At 43.4% G+C, this 17,717-nt stretch overlaps 1 protein-coding gene across 3 annotated transcripts in view; it reads left to right on the plus strand.

Moving 5' to 3' along the window:
* The window catches only part of LOC144806119 (vomeronasal type-2 receptor 26-like), a 420,183-nt gene that overhangs the window by 29,060 nt on the left and 373,406 nt on the right, over positions 1 to 17,717 (plus strand). The window contains exon 2 of one of the 3 annotated variants that reach the window (XM_078672565.1): positions 1,627 to 1,918. In XM_078672565.1, coding sequence (XP_078528691.1) covers positions 1,742 to 1,918 — 177 coding nt within the window. In that variant the 5' untranslated portion in view covers positions 1,627 to 1,741. Of the gene's footprint in view, positions 1 to 1,519; positions 1,919 to 17,717 lie in introns of those variants that run through there. The other 2 variants (XM_078672559.1, XM_078672573.1) reach the window with 2 other exon arrangements.

Below are 17,717 nucleotides of genomic sequence, written 5' to 3' on the forward strand. Positions count from 1 at the left end.
TGCACCAGAAATGGACAAAAAAGGGGCCCAAAAACAGGAAAAAGAAAATAATAAATTCTCCACACATACGATCTGTCTACCCAGGAGAGATCCCTAGATTCAGAAGAGATGTGATAGAGGGCCCCTGACACCTCCAATCAAAAAATATTGCTAAATGAGGACAAAAAAACAGACTGATTGGCAACACTTGGCAGAGCAAGACTCACAGATGGCAGAGTCCAGGTGCTATCTCAGAGTTAAAGAAATTCTTTGTTGGCCCTGAGACTTAGTAAAGGGGGCTAGGCAGAGAATCCTTGGAGTCACTATGGGTTCAATTGAGATGGGTCCAGTCCTTGTCCTCAGCAGGGGAGAGAACAGCAGGCAGCAGAGCAGCAAAGCAAAGCAGAAAAAACATTTCTTCCAAAGCAGCAGTCAAGCAGAGTGGCAATCATTGTTGTACCACAGTTTATTCCTTGCAGATTTCTTCACATGTTTAGTAGTATGCTGTCTTGGTAAGGTCAGAGGCCCATGACCTCTACCCAGTTGTGCCTTTGAAGTGGGGGTGACTTTAAAGCAGGCCCTTGAGGTGCACAGGTCCCCCTTTCTTCCCAGCCCTGGCTCCAAACTAGCTATGGGGATAATCAGCTCTATGTGTGGGAAAAAGGACACTACCTATTGAAGTGTAGGTGTTAGCCTCTCCCTTCCTTACTACCCAGGTAGAGGTATCAGAATGCAGATCTATGTAGCTGGGTACTCAGATACACCAATCCTTCCTGTGTTTGTGGCTGTCTAGAGGGCATACACAAAGTGTAGCTGTCAAATATTCTCTATATGGTAATCGCAAACTCTTACTTCTGTACATGTGGCCCTTAATGCTTTACGATATGATTATGAATATATGGTTTGTTGCGACAGTCATGTACTTAGGCCACTAGATTATGTGGGAATGGACTATAGAGATTATGCTTTCATGTTTAAATAAGGTACACCTCTTGGGACCCCTATATATCTAAGTTTACTTTGTGCGCCTCTTCCTTTGATACTATATTATTGTTGTTCACTCTGTGTGCTGAGTAGTTACTATGCTTACTCCAGACTGTCAGGGTCATTGGTATGGCCTCTTACTTGTGACACACTGCTGCAGAGGTGATTCTGTACTCTAATTGCAATTGAATATTCTATATTTGTAAGCATTTTATATAGCTGAAATGTCAATAAAGAAACACTGCGCAAAACACATTCATTCAGTGGTGGCCGGAGAATGGCTTTGGCTCCAGAATGTCATGTAACAGATGATAATACAAGAATAGTCAGGCTTTCTGACACAAGATAACCATTTACCACCAATTTAAGTAGCTGCCTTCTTACTAGTGAGCATCCCAAAACCTTTGTAAAGATTTGTGCGACCAGTTTTGAAAACGGCATCCACGACTGGTGAGGAGAACCACTTTACAGGATGTGTGCCAATCTTATACCTCAATGACTACAGGTAAAACTATTTTTTCCTAAGGAGACTACAGGGAACATTGCTAATTGTTCATTGGTGTAACTTTACAAATACCAGTAATATCCTCATTGAGTAGGAATGCACCCACGCTAATTCACTGCGTGATGACACACCTCATGATTATTTCCCTTTTATTGCAGAGAATCTATCCAGTATTTCCGCCATTACTTTGCCTTCCTGTACGCCATTGAGGAGATCAACAAAAACCCTAAACTTTTGCCCAATATTACCCTGGGCTATTTGGTCCACCGATCAATGAACATCAAGGCAAAATCAATAAGGGACACTTTGCTTTTATTAACAGGGAATAATGGATTGGTTCCTAATTACAGGTGTGATTCCAAAGGTGTCCTGGCTGCTGTTATTGGTGATTTGTCACCAGTTTCTTCTATGGCTATCGCTACACTAACTCAGTTCTACAGGTACCTGCAGGTAAGAGAATAATTCTATTTGAAAAAGCAGATCTGTATCTCTTTTAAAAATTGATAATTTTGTCAGGTAAAGTTGCCCACATAATGAGTAATGTATACCACTATATATTTTCTGTCTTTCTATCTTTCTTTAAATACTTTATTTCGGTCAACGACCGTAAAAGCAGAATAAAATACAAGTCACATTGGGTTAACAAACAAATAAAATCAAAGCTGAAGTTTCCCAAAATGACAATGCCATAATAAAAACAGAAATGGGTTTTTGAGTTTAAGTAAAATCTGAATAAAAAAAGCTTTCAGACTTTAAAACTTAAATTTGGAGGTGATGCTGTATAAAATCAATATTTTGGTAAAGGTGAGTCTATTCATGGGCGATAATGTTTGGTGGTCCTTCGAATGGGGGTGTGCAGCTGTAGCTAAGGTGTCATTATTACATGCAACTTATATACTCAATGGTTAGGTTCTGGCATTTGCATAAGAACCCTAGTGCGAACAGGCCAGACTAATTCTAAAAACGTAGCTATTCAGAAAAGCACACAAGACATTGTGTCTGACCTGCAAATGCGCAATGCTTGTTTGTGGAGCCTTATTCTAAGGCATCTGTACGAGGGGATAATCCAGCGTATTATCTGTCAAATATGAGATTGATACGTTTTTGACATGATGTTGTGAAATTTGAAGATAATTTAGTATTTTGAGAGTTGTCAACAATAGTCAGAAAACCAACGATGTGTAAAATGTAATTAATATATTAGGTAACAGACTCAAAATCATATAGACATTTGACAAGCAACGGTATTCATATAATTATAATCAAAGAGAGAAAATAACACAATTATCGGTAATAATGAGGGATGGATATAGGTTAATTATTAAAATAAACAGTGTGTACCAAGATATACTTTGAGTGAGGAATCACTCTAGAGCTTTGTGGTAGGATCAGGCAGCTCGCCTCATCTTTCGCCAGCCTAAGTACCAGCATGTCACTCCTCTCCTACGTAGTCTTCACTGGCTTCCCATCACCAAACGCTGTTTTTTTAAACTTGGCTGTGTCATTTTTAAGGCCTTGTCTGACTCAGCCCCAGCATTCATTACCTCCTGTCTGACACGGTACGTCCCTCACAGAGACCTCCGCTCCGCCACCCTCAATCTCCTGGTCATTCCCAAAACCAGGCGGATAAAGCATGGTGGCCTTAGTTTCTCCGCCATGGCACCTGCCACCTGGAATTCCCTTCCCACTGCACTTCGTTTCTGCCCTACTTACGATCATTTCCGTAAGCTCCTTAAAACTTTCTTATTTCAACAACTACCTGAGTAACTTCCCCACCCTAGCTGCTGTTACGTCAAGAGCGCCATGAAACCGTTGGTGAACGTGCGCGGTACAAATATTTTTAACGTAACGTAACGTAGGATATTTTTGACACCTGAATTACTGTTAGACATATTTATATAACGAGGAACATAATCAAGGAGAACCTGGAAAACATAATTTATTGATGTACAGGGGCCACATAGACTAAAACTAGATACTTCTCTTGCAAGGAAACTGTAGACTCTCCATGTTGAGAAAAAGTGCCCTCTTTCTGCATGATTGCCTCCAATTGTTGCTGAATTGCTGAGGTGCTTTGACTGAGTGTGCACTGGGCACCTGCTAATCAGATACCCAGGGCCTATATTTGTTCCCTAAAACTGTATCAAATCCTAAACCCAACTGGCCTCTTTGGCCACAGGTTAGATCCTGGTAAATGGTACCACAGGTACCCAGGGCACTGTGACCAGGGAAGACTCCCAAGGGCTGCAGCACTTGTTGTGCCACCCTTAGGTGTCATGTACCTTGACACACACACACTGCCTTTGCAGGCTGCGTGTCTTGCCTGCTACCCACTGCCCCGGCATAGATCACTCACCCCTTTAGCCGGCTGCACTATACCAGTGGTGAGGGTACAAGTGCATGAACCCTGTACCCCTACAATGTCTAAGTCCATTATTAGACCATGTAAGTGCAGTGCTGCCATTAAGAGTATATGGTGCTGGGAGTTTGTCATTACGAACTCCACAGCACCATAATGGATACACTGAAAACTTGGAAGTTTGATATTAAACTTCTCAGCACATTAGACCCACACTGATGCCAGTGGGGAATTTAATGAAAAATGCACACAGAGGCCATCTTCTAGATGCCCCCTCAAAACTAACCTACCACTAGAGTCCTGGCTGGTTGCTTTCAGCTGCCACCACCAGACATGTTTCTGGACCCTTGGTTGCCTGGGAGCCTGCTGCTCTTGGGGGCCTGAAACAATGCACATCCTGGTACAAGATGCTAAGTCTCCTCCCCCAGAATGGGCAGGGTCCACGAAGGGGAAGCTTCAAAGGCTTGCCACCTTTGTGAGCTTCCCCAGGCCACTTGCTGCTTTCAGTAACTGATCCCCACTGGTTTTGACCGCCACTGTGGGCGGGAGAACAGGCAGGAAAAACAAGTGCGGAAGATAGGTGTGCCCACCTCTGCCAACTCCAGCCCTCAGGTGGGGGAGGAGAGGTGAAGCACAACTCTCAGTCCCAGCCAACCAGGGACAGGCATATGCCCCCCTCTCACAGAAGGGTGGCATAATAGGGGGTGTACCGACCCCAGGGAAGGGACCCATTCGTCCCAACCTTTTAACCTTTCTTATCATGCCCCTGAATCTAGTATTTAGGGGCACCCCTGAAACTTGCTTCCTCAGTCAAGAACCTGCAATACGAAAAGAAGAAGGACCAAACAGACATGCCAAAGCTAACAAGAGGAAGAGGCCCACTGACTTGACCCCAGCCCTACCAACCTGTCTCCACCTCAAACCTAATCCCGCAAAATCCCAGTGTGTCCTGCTGGAAGCAACTTCCTTGTGCCACGTCGGAGGATTGTTGCTGCTGCAGACCTTGTTGTTTGCCTTGTCTTGTCCGGCCACTTTGCCACTTCGCCACTTCTCGCGGCCCCCGTTTGCGGGAGCCGCTCGCGGGTGCCTGAACTTTGCTGCTGTGATCTCGCCGGGACCCTGAGGACTGAGGATTTGCCTGGAATCATCTGCCCCACACACGGACAGAGGCGGGACTGCGAGGACCAGCCTGCTCAGAGGCGCTGATCGGCCGCAGCTGGTCCTCTTCCCGCCCCCTCCTGCAGAAAAGAACTTGCAGTTAGTGTACCTGGTGGGAGCCTTCTTGTGCCACGTCGGAGGGTTGTTGCTGCTGCGGACCTTGTTGTTTGCCTTGCCTTGTCCGGCCACTTCGCCACTTCTCCCGGCCCCCGCTTCGCGGTAGCCGCTCGCGGGTGCCTGAACTTTGCCGCTGTGATCTCGCCGGGACCCTGAGGACTGAGGATTTGCCTGGAATCATCTGCCCCACACACGGACAGAGGCGGGACTGCGAGGACCAGCCTGCTCAGCGGCGCTGATCGGCCGCAGTTGGTCCTCTTCCCGCCCCCTCCTGTGTCTCCTCCCTTATTAGGAGCAACCGCAACGCGCACGGGACTCAGCGCGGGGCTAAGCCCGGGCCAAGGGCGGGCCCGTTCTAGCCCGTTACAGACCGGGTAAGACCGGACCGCGCCACCCCTCTTGCATTGGCATTTTTGTACCCCAATATTTTATATTTACATTTCATTTAAATTGACTCCGTAATCATTTGCTTAATGGCTTTAGAGATGTCTCCTAGAGGAAGTAGAAGTAAGGTGGCGAAGGTGGGAACCAAGCTAACAGGCACGCTAGATGACTTTATTACTAGGACGAACTCGGTAATAGATATGGGTTTTAACCTAATGGAGCAAAGTGTCTCGCTGGACCTTGCAATGACCAGCAGAATGTCCCAAGACCCTTCAATGGCCAAGAGATCGTCCCTGGGCCATATAGCATCAGCCAAAACCCCAGAACGCACCGAAAGTTCTGCTCTAAAAACAACACAGGTGGAGGTGCATCAAACTGTCTTTCTGAACCAACAGTTATTAATTCCCATACATGTTCCATTACAATTGCCCTGTGAAAATCCACCTCTTGAAGTTTCATCCCCAGTAGAGCCAGCTGTGATTAGCAACAACACACCGATAATCATAAAGCTGGAGGCCTCTGAGAATGAGACGAGCACAATGCAATTGCGCGGGAGGAAGGAGGGCGCTATACCCAAACGAAAACGCCCCATCCCTTCTGCCTATGCTCGGAAAAAACAAAAAGTAGCCCAGGCACAGGAAAATGCCATACCAGTTAAAGAGGGGGATGGTACGGGCAAAGTGCTACAAACTATGATAATGGAGCAGGTGGAGGACCAAAATTACGACTGCTGAGGAGGGAAATGGGATCCTAGTGAAGGAAAGAGGGGACCTTCTTAAATCACTCCTAATGCCACTAGAAGTAAGATTGACACAAATGGAAAACCAGTTGTTGGAGGTTGAAAAGAGTATTATAAGACTGGCAAGTCTGAGTATTGCTGACTCAGCGATTAATACTACTGCACGCGTAGCCTCAGTGCCTGTAGTATCCTCAATAGACAACAATATATCGCATCCCTTGCATCAGGGAACTAGTGCTATTACCATAAGTCAGCCTTTACCTCCGAGTATTAGTGTCAATCAATTAAATGCACCCACTGCAAATACTATAACTAGTACCCAAATAGCCAAAGAAATTCCAGCACAGGGCGTTAATGCTACAAAGGATACCCAACAGAGACAGAAAGGGAACTCATTGGGGAAGAAACCTAGGGGAGGTTACATAGACTTGCCACCAGATGCTAGCCCTTATGTAATTGTCTTGACGGGGGTTCCGGAATTGAATAATCAAGCAGAAGAGAGTTTTTGGTCACTGAAAAACAAAGTCTCACATTGGTTAAATGTACAGAGGCCTTTACCACACCATATAAAAAGCAAAATATTAATGGTTCGTAGGGTTCCATGGATAGGCTCGACAAGAAAGACAATACCAGGCGATTGTGTGGTGATCGCGTTCGAAGATCCATGTACTGTGTACCACCTGTGCTCCTGGAACCCATGCACGTTTGACGGAAACAATATAATTCAAACTACACCACTGTCCTACTTTTATCCACCCAAAACGCATCTAGAGGGTGGTGGAAGGTGGACAATGGTTAATCATAGTGCTTCAGGTACATGATGTGGTGGGAACTTGGGAAATCCAAGCCAATGGATGGGATTGCCAACCTATAACAGATTCAGCTGCTTAGAAGCAGTTGATTGACTGAATCCATTGGCGGGATGTGCAATTAGCACCAAAGTTAGTACATGTAGGCTGAACCCCTCTACTTGGAACGAACCAAGAGAAATAAATATGAAAGCAAACTTAGAAGTGCATACAGGTGTAGGAAATAAAAAGGATTATAGTGCATATACCAATATTAGAGATCTAGATGTAGTCAATCCACTAACCGGCATTGAAGTAGTGGTGGTAGATTGTAACCAGGGAAGGAGACAACAAGATGTTTTGCCACCAGAATTTAGGAACACAAATAATGCCATTATGCAGGGAGATAGAGGTTGGATGTGCGAAGACACAGCCTTATTGGGAGAGGAACCAATGAGAGAGATGTTACCAAACATGGAACCCCCAATCTTGGAGCCACCTGCTGTATTAAGTAGCAAGGGTGAGACACTGAAATTAGTCTCATGGAATATAGCAGGTGTCGCCAAGAATTTGAGGGACCCGGAATGGGCAAGGTACATTGATTCCAGTGATTTCTGTCTGCTACAGGAATCTTGGGCGGTAGCTATACCACATAGGGTAGGGTTCATATCTTTTGGAATTGGTGCTATTCCATCCACAAGGGGAAGGCCCTCAGGTGGTTTAATAACCTGGGTGAAGGTAACCTTGAGGATACAGATTGATGTAGTAGACACAAATTCACTTGACATATTAGCTTTGAAAATCACTACATGTCAAGGGAAAACACTTGACCTAATAAATGTCTACAATAGACCTGCCCCTGCATCCAAAGAATCTCCCACTTTAGCTAAACTAGACTCCCTTTTAGGTAGAATAGTTGGAAAAGAGGAATATGTCATTATAGCTGGTGACTTAAATTGTAACTACGAACCGGTCCCAGGGCTTAGTGATATTTTTGAAGAAGAGGACCAAGCTAACAATATTCCAATATTGGAGAATAATAAACCTGTTAAATGTACAGTTTTGCAGTCCAACTAATGAAGTTGTCTGCGGAGCATGGCCTCAGGGCCTGTAATGGGTGGCTCCCATCTGACACCTCCAAAAAGCAACATTTTCTAGAAACAACTGCAAAAGCAATCTAGACTTTGTAATTGTCTCACTGTCTATTTGGCAGAGTATGATTGATATTGAGGTAGAGGACAGGTTAGAAAGTGATCACTACCCCCTGGGCCTATTGTTAGAAGCCTCTCTGCTCTTGGGGGTTGTGCATGTGCCGTCAACTGATGTAAATAGTGGAACGAGTGATAACAGTAATAACAGTAATAACAGACGAGCACTTAAATGGTCACACATACTGGAGCATGGCGAGATCCTTGCCAAAATCTACACACATTTTGCAGGGTCCTTCGGAACTTTTATAGGTTCCCTTACCGATGATGATAACCCTGCTTGTTTTATGTCACTTCACACAAATTTTTTTATAGCTTTGAGAACGTTAGTCACAAAAATGCCAAAGAAAAATCAACAAAAATTACATAATCTGTCCCATAGTAAGCCATGGTATGACAGATTATGTAGGGAATCTAAGGGGGCTCTTCTGTTCGCGATCAAATCTAAATCCGCGGAAGATGTAAAAATAGCAAGGAAAACTTATAAGCAGGTACAAAATGCCTCAAGAAAGGCTTAGGAGGAAGAAAGCTGGGCGGACTTGTTGGTAGCTGTCAAAACAACGGATAATGTAGGGTTCTGGAGGTTAGTCGCCAATGGTAACCACATAGGGAGAGTGGCAAAAGATGTTTACCTTGACGAGCTAACGTGGGTCAATCACTTCACGAACCTTTACAAAAAGTATGACACAATTTCAAGACACTCCGGCGATGATGCCTCGTGGCTTAAACACCCCACAGTCTACCTGGAATTTACAATAGAAGAAACCGAGGCAGCAATAAACTCGGTAAAAAGTGGTAAAGCGCCAGCCAGGGCTAGATAAAATACCAGGGGACCTGAACAAGCATGACCTAAAGGTATGGGCACCGTACATAAATTACCTGTGTAATAAGCTATCCCACAGTCTAGATTTCCCAGAAAGCTGGAGGGGAGCAGAAATTGTTTTAATCTTTAAAAAAGGGGATCGGCTGGACCCTTTTAATTATCGGCCAATTAGCTTGATGGACATTCTCCAAAAAATCTAGGCGAGACACATCCTAACTCGTGTTAATGAGTGGTTGGAGGAGAATGCGATCGTAACGAAATATCAAGCCAGTTTTCGATGTAAAGTGAGCACAATTGACCAAGTATTCAGATTTTGCTGTCTGTACTGGAAATATGTACACATTAAGAAGGGCCACTTATACGTTGCTTTCGTTGATCTGGGAGCTGCATGCTGGGAACTTCGCAAAAGTGCAATGGGGTCCAAATGGGGAATTAACCCAGAAAATACCTATCGAGCGTGGCATTCGCCAAGGCTGCGTATTGGCCCCCACACTTTTCTCCCTTTTCGTGAATGACATTCCTTCACATCTAGAGGGATGTAAAAATGATTCACCAAAACTGAATGGAGAAAAGGTAAGTTCATTACTATTCGCAGACGACACCATCTTGATCTCTCAAACTAAGAAAGGTCTTCAGGCACTACTTAATTCCTTTAGCGATTATTGCAGCAAGAAGGGATTGGAAATGAATGGAAAAAAAACTAAATGTATGGCCCTAAATCCATCAAAACCAGATAAAGGCTGTCTAATTCTGAATGGTGAGAAATTGGAATCGGTTCAAAACTTCTCATATTTAGGGGTCATGTTAGATTCTAACTTCTCATGGCGGCCCCAAATTGAAAAAAGCAACTTGATATTTGCACAGAATATAAAGCCTATCCTTAGGAAGCAAAGCTTGAGTACTAGCAAAGTTGTGTCACCGGTAGTGGAGTTATTTAAATTTAAAGTCCAACCAGCAGCCCTTTATGGTGCTGAAATTTGGTGGCCCATTTCAAAGGACACATTTACTGTTATGGATAAAAACTTTATGAGAAGTTTGGTAAGGGCTCCAAGAGGTACTCCTTTGGTGCCACTTCAGCTGGATTTAAATGTTAAAAGGACAGATCACTACACTATCATCCGTCCACAAATGCTATGGGTAAGGCTTTGGCAGATACCTGAATTGCACGATTATAGGGAAGGTCTAAAAGAGATACTGGGGTTGGATAATCTGAATACCAATCCTTGGCTAAACATGTTAAAATCTGGTTCACCAAAATAGGTTTAAATCATTTTTGGGAGAATCCGGAAGGTTTACCGCCGAATTCAAAATTGGTTGTAAAAAGGGCTTTTTGGAGTTCTGTGTCTAACTTAATAACAAATGTGAATAATGCTGGGACTCTAGTGCCCAACTTTCTAAGCTTCAAGGATGAGCCTTTTTTTGAGGCCTTCCTTGACGAAATTGAGCCTCCACTTGCCAAAACCCTTTTTATGAAATTAAGATATGGCAACCTTTTGACCAAAACAACCTTGGTGCGCTGGTCTAGGGGGACCAATGGTTTAATACCAGTGGCAGATGAAACCTGCAACATGTGCGAGGGCAATCAGAAGGAAGATGACCCTCATATCCTTTTCTTCTGTACAGCTTATGCACTGGCCAGAAGAAAATGGATTAAGCCTCTATGTGTACATCTAGGAATAAGATCTTGTAATCAGGCACTAAGAATGATCAAAACAGACACAACCCAATTAATAGTATTCAGGATTAGCCGATTTCTGTATTCGATTTATTTCTTGTGCAGGAAAAAAGGCCTAAAGTTGTAATGCCAAAGAGACGAGTTTACATGACCCAATGTGTTTTTATCAAGCACTAAATGGGCTATTGGTATTTTATTGTGTTCAGAGATAGTTTTATTGGGAACATTTTTTAGATTATAATGGTATTACCTGTTCCAAATGTAATCAAAAATTGTGACTTGATGTATTTTATAATGAATTGTGTTGTGATTCTTTTATGGCAATCTAGCCGAAATAAAGATAAATAAATAAAAAACCTTCAAAAACCTCGGAGGCCCTGCCTGCCTTCAACCACAAAGACTGTGTCTCATGTGAACACCAGATTTGTTAATCTCCAACCTCTGGCCACCATACACTAAAGTGAAAATTGTGCTAAATTATTCTCTACAGTAAAGTTTCATTGCAACCCCTTGGCAAAGGGAGGAATCCAAAATGCAGGCCCTGGATCCAAGGTAGCCTCTTATAGATAACTCCCCAGCTGGGTTTCAAACCACAACAGCTTCACTACTTGCAAGCGATCAAGATGGTGAAGTCTAAATATAAACAAGCATTTGCAATGCAATAGGTCTCGCATTTGAGAGTTTAAGCTATTGCCATTGTAAATGACAATGCCTTTTGTTATGATAATTAACGCATAAATATAAGACATTGTCATTTACAATGTCAATAGCTCAAAGTCTTGTAAATGCAAGACTTATTGCATTTTAAAGAAGTGGCCGCCATTGTCCCTGGCTGCTTGGAAAATGAAGTTGTTCATGGCGTGCTGAACATTGCAGGAAAGCATGTTGTGCCTGCTGTAGTAGAAACTCATTAAAGAAAATAGTGCAATCAGACTAAATAAGACGTTCCGTGTAAGAACCAAAGTAAAAGTGCCAGTCCTCATGGGAGGTTACGAATGAAGACAGAGTGGTACTAAGGAGATACTAACAAGCCTATTAATGAATCAGTAGCCAGCATTTACGAAGGGCAATGACACAAGCCAATGAAAAATATGGGTGGAGAGTGGGCAGGGCTTCAAGTCCATACTCGAACACAGCAAGCGTAACAGAGCAGCGCATGTCCTGCCCAGGCTCCACCTAAAAAAGAGCAATAAGTGACCAGCGCTGGCCTCCTCACAGTGCTTTTTCTTGGTTTCTTAGGATAGGGTGGGGGCAGCACAGAAAACGAAAGGGTGAGGTGGGAGGGGAGTAGTAGCACAGACAACGGGAGAGGACAGGGAGGAAGAAACTCAGACAGAAAGAGGCTTTAGGTGAGAGGGTAGAAGTAACATGGAAAATGTGGGATGGGTGTAGGAGGGAAGAAACACGGACAAGGGGGTTTGGGGTATGAAGCAGCAGGGTCAGGAAGGAAGAAAAAAGCTGGTACATGAATCACAACACCAGCAGCGGTAGGACACCAACCAAGATGAAGCTATAAGAACATGTTCTGTGCTCCAGAATTAGGCTGACAGGCATAGTCAAATCAGGAGGCAGCAAATAAGACTGACAATAAAGCCCACAAATGGTAAGAAATGGACGGGCTCCAAGCCCCTTTTAGTAAACAATATCTCTTGCAAGCGAGAGCAGTTGCAGGCAAAACTTAAAAATGTGATACTTGAAGGGTCATTGCATCAAATTCATACATTTTTTAGGCAGTTATTAAGTAGCTTTATAAAGCACCGTCTGCCACTTCAGAGAGATGTGTGCCACCTTCGGGTCAATACATGTGATCAAATATAAAAAGCAACATTTTTCAAGTTTTGAATTTGTTTAATAAAAAATGAACAATATTTCTACAACTGAGGCTGATGCCGATAGATTAATTACCAGGATGAGACTGGGTCAGAAAATAGTACCAGGCACCCAAATAAAAGAGTTTCCCATTAGCAAAGCAGCTAGCTAAAAAAGGTGGTAATATCACAGAAATAAACTGTTAAAACCCGCCTACCTGGCTATAAAAGCAGCACCCACAATTTCAAAAAACATAGCCCACCCGCTGATATGTCAGACCAGTCCAGCTGATGAGGGAAGAACGGAAGCCCTCTAGGGTGTGGTCACGAGTCACAAACCACCCTGCTGTGGTCATGAGCCGTGGTCACAGGTCATTGACGCAACACTTCACTGAGGAACAAGGAACAATGATATGAGATAACAAAGATCACATTTGAAGTGGCATTTTATTCGTTAAGTCTTAAGTACATCAGAAAATGCATTTATTACCCATGCAAGTTTAACATTCCAAAGAGATCCAAGGTGCAAAAGGACTGGGATCTTTTAAAAAGGCACAATTGAAATTAGTTAGGGAAAGCAGAACACTCTATAAAGTCTAGTGCCTAGAAGCACCTCAGCTACGGAGACTATCCCAGCAGGCCCTAATAGCTTAAGGCAACCTAAGAATGCAAGGAATTGGGTGTGAATGGAAAATACAGAGCATGGACAGACATTTAAAAAGACAAAAGTATTATCTGGCTTAGGGAGTCCACCACCTGAGAGAGAGGAATTGACACCCTAAGTCAGACAATCGACTAGTCGGAGAGCTTGCATGCAAAAGTCGCATTAGCAGAACTCTGGCTTCAGATTTGATGGGCTAAATCTAGTATACCTGAAAATGCGGAACCAGGTTCTATGGTGACACACTGGACTACGCCCATTCAGTGCAGGCGGTCTAACCACATGTGTTCTAGGACACCGGAAGGACATCTTTAAAGAACATTTTGTACATTTCTGACAAAAGAACATTTTGTTACGTACATTTTAAAAGAGAACATTTTGTACATTTCTGACAAAAGAACATTTTGTTACGAACATTTCTAAGAACATCTGCACGTGCGAAACTTATGATAGATGCTGATTATTGCAAGAGGTTGCTGCTTTTACTCTGTGCAAGCTATGTTTCAAAATATTACTTTTGCAATATTTTCAGGAAGCTGTACCAACGTGCACCAGTCTGTGTATGTGTGGGTGTTGGTCTTGAAGCTGGCTGTGAAACTAACTAACCTCCGTAGGTCTAATTTCACCTTGTTTATTTCAATGCACCGAAACGTAAGTTTAATGTGAGAAGGCTGTCATCATAAGATGGTAGCCCCTGGATACATTTTAGGCCTAAGCACGGTGGGCTCTTGGGCCTTTGGCTTGGGCCTATAAACCCGGGTTTCAGGGGATCTGTGGGATTTCATTTGCTGATTTTATATGGTGAAAACTGGTCATCTTAGCATATTTTCAGATTTTGTCAAGTAGGGCTCATATCAGACCTTCATCCGACCAAGGTCGATAAAAAGGCCCCTCTATCACATCGAGCACTGCCTGATTGCCCTATAGTCCAGTCCGAGCCTGTTAATACCTCATTCACCCTATGTGACATTTATTCCTACAGTAATTTGTGGTTTAGGCATGCTCACCAATGAAATAACGATGGGTCATGATGATACTAGCACAATTAGTAGGGATGATTGGTACATAACTAATCGGCACACCTTACTATTGCTCATTTCTCTGCGGCATTAGCATTCTATAAAAAGACTATTTCCAATCCAAATAAACCTTTACGCATGCTGCATTTGATATTCAAATGATTATAGATGGGGAAACCAAGGAAGCCCTAAGCCTGGTTCATGCCAAACCCCTGGGGACAAATTAAAAGACGACCTACAAATGTGCACTGACTACTCTTGTATGCAGTTCCGTACGTGAAAGAGCGAACAGCATCTTGGAAATAGTCGGGGCACTGCTGTGACAGTAGGAACGCGAATTACACCTGACATGCACAGTTGTCCTCTTCCTAGCAGTTTACATTATACACAAAACAAGAAAAGACTGCATGGTTCCGCAATTCTTTACATTTAAGTTGTTCTATTAGGGTACAAGACATTTTAATTTTTTTATTTTATATACTTTTAGGGTGCTTGGATTCTAGAGTGCCTTATAATAATATCGCAGATAACCTTTTGTAATTATATCACACCCGGTTTATCCAATATTTCAGCCAGTGCCAGGCAGATTGTGTGATTTTATACTTTGCAAGTCAATTTTAATGTAGATATGAAATAAAGTATGCTAGTTTAGCTCTGGGAGTCTATTACTAAGCACCTGCATTTCCTGTAACATTAGAGGCAGGAGAAAATTGCTCTAGTGGCTGAATTGTAGGATGCACAAGCAAAAATCCTAAAGTGAAATCCTGGCTTCCATTTTAGGCCAAATTGTGTGACCCAGGCTGTTAGACCTGGCACCATTGGCGTGGGTCTCCCTTCCATTTTTGCTGTTGCCTCATATGTTTTTGCTGGTGTTAGATGATTTGGGCACTGTGCCACTGCTGTCCAGTGCCACAGTGCAAGTGCCCCTTACAGTAAATGTATGTATATGACTATTTAGTTTTCTTGTCAGACCCTGGTACGGTGCACTGAGTGTGCCCAGGGCGTGTAAATCCAAATGCTGCTAGTGGGCTTGCAGCACTGGTTGTGCCACCCACAGAAGCAGCCTTGTAAAATGTGTCTAAGGTCTGCCATTGCAGAGCCTGTGTGCAGTCTGGTACTGTGATGCTGACTGGGCAAGTGCACCGACTTGCCAGTCCCTAAACCTTCCCTTTTCTTCATATTAGTCACCCATATGGTAGACCCAAGGGCAGGGTTCATTGTAAATATAAGGTAGGACAAGCCCTGATGTGTGTGGCCTGTCCTAATAGTGAATTACAGCCATTTTCGTTTTTCACTATTGCAAGGCTACCTGTTCTCCATAGGCCAGAATGAGCTGTTAGAATTATTACATCTTATAATCCTAACTGATTCAGAGAACATGGTAGAAATTCGAGTTTAGTATGCCTGGACTCAAAATGATAAAATACAACTTTTAGTAAAGTGGGTTTTAACATTCTGTGTTTGCAAATACCACTTTTAGAAAGTAGGTATTTGCTTGCCTAACCTTTGAAGCCCGCCTCTGCTAGGTTGTGTATTCCTTTGTCTGGGATTTGTGAGTGACAGGGCTGGTGCTTCCAAGAGACAGGATGGGTCAGCCCAGTGGTGAATAGAGAGATCTGCATCTAGATGGGAGGGAGGAGTTGCACCTGAACCTTGAACAAGGCTGTGCCCGCCTTCCACAATGCTTGCACTACCTCCTGGGGTGCTGCTGATGTCTCTACCCTGCACACGGAAAGAAGAGAAGGAAGACTGTCAACAAAGTGCTCCAGGACTGTACTTGCCTTCCACAATGCTGGCTCCACCTCTTGTGGGGCGTCTGATGTTTCTGCTCCGCACTGTGAAAGGAAAGGAGAAGTCTGGTAAACAGAGTGCTTCAGATCTGGTTTGGCTCTGTCGCCGCACCGCAAGCTGGAAGCACCGCAACAAAGCACCGTCTCGCCCTGCAACGCACACCTTGGATCCCCCGACTCCGTCAACGGGCCGATGCCTGCACCGCATCGAGGGACAGTGCGTCCTGCTACACTTTCTTTTCAGCACCGTGACGAACACCGGAACCGGCTCGCACGTCCGTGCCAGCCGCATCAAGTAAAAGGTACTGTGAACGAGTCTGTCGACATTTGAGTGAGATTGGACCGACGCGGTCCGCTGGATTTGTTAGACTGTGTTATTTCAACAATGCTGTAGCCGGACAGGGCTACCGACTCACACAGAACCTTGATTTAAACCTTTTTAACCAGAAGTCTTGAATTCTAATAGTACTGTGGATTATTTTTGTCGTTTATTGGTCTTGTGGTAACTCTATATAAAAGAATACTTATTTTTGATATAAAACCTTGTGTGGTGTCCATTTGTAGTGTTGTCACTGGGTTACTGTATGTGTTCACAAATGCTTTACACACTGCCTCTGAGATAAGCCTGTCTGCTCGTGTCAAGCTACCAAGGGAGTGAGCAGGGGTTATTTTAGGAGTGTACCCCCTTACCCTGACTAGAGTAGAGGGTCTCTATTTGTCACAAGTAACTACCTGTGCCAACTAGAGACACCCAATTCTAACACAGGCCAAATAATTTTACGTCAACATCCATCATTATCCTTATTGATGCAAAAATATCTATTACATAAGCAGTAAAATCGAGAGTAATGTAGTCACTTGAAACAAGTGTCAAGTACAAGCAACTTCTTTGAGACATTTTAAGCAATCTTGTCCTATATCATCTTTTGCGTGATTCACCGGATAGCTCTTTCCAAGGCTTGTCTCTTGCCCTCTTCTAACAATTAAGAAAATGTGTTGTTGTCTGCATTCATCTTTAACAGACGCAAAACTAAATGTTCAAGGATAAATGTCCAACTTATTTACTAGACAAAATGCAAATGTGAACAAATACAAAGAGTACAACAATAATTTTCTTCCAGGGGATCCTCATCAATAGTCATAAGCACCTGAATATTCCCGACCATGCGCGGGACCCCGGAAACACAATCATATATGTGAAAAACATATATGCATCTCCGTACACACACACACACACACACACACACACACACACACACACGCACTTGAAGCAATGTATGTGTAAGATTCAAATAATGAAAAAAATGAACAAAAATGATTTCTGAATAACTAGTCTGTTCGACATAGCTGAACCTCCTGATACTGACATAAGCAATAACAACACAGCAACTGGTAACCAGAACAATAGTTGTATGATAAAGACCATCAGAATCCAATAAGCAATCATTGACAAGTGTCATATTCAAATTGTCCTGAAAAAGTATATCTTATTCATCGCACAACCCAAAAGGGGTGGGTGAAAGGATAAGGGCCAGGGTCCACAATCTATCATCGCTAGATGGTATCAGAGAATTATTGACAAGTGTCATAATCTAATAGTCCCAAAATAGTGATTTCAGTCATCAAACCTTACAAGCCGGTGTATCAAAAGTGACTTAGTGGAGAACAGTGATTTCCAGAGTGCAAAGGATAGGTACACCCGTGCAAGTGAATCCAGGTG

Source organism: Lissotriton helveticus, chromosome 1_2, assembly GCF_964261635.1.
Source record: "Lissotriton helveticus chromosome 1_2, aLisHel1.1, whole genome shotgun sequence".
Taxonomy (NCBI): Eukaryota; Metazoa; Chordata; class Amphibia; order Caudata; family Salamandridae; genus Lissotriton; species Lissotriton helveticus.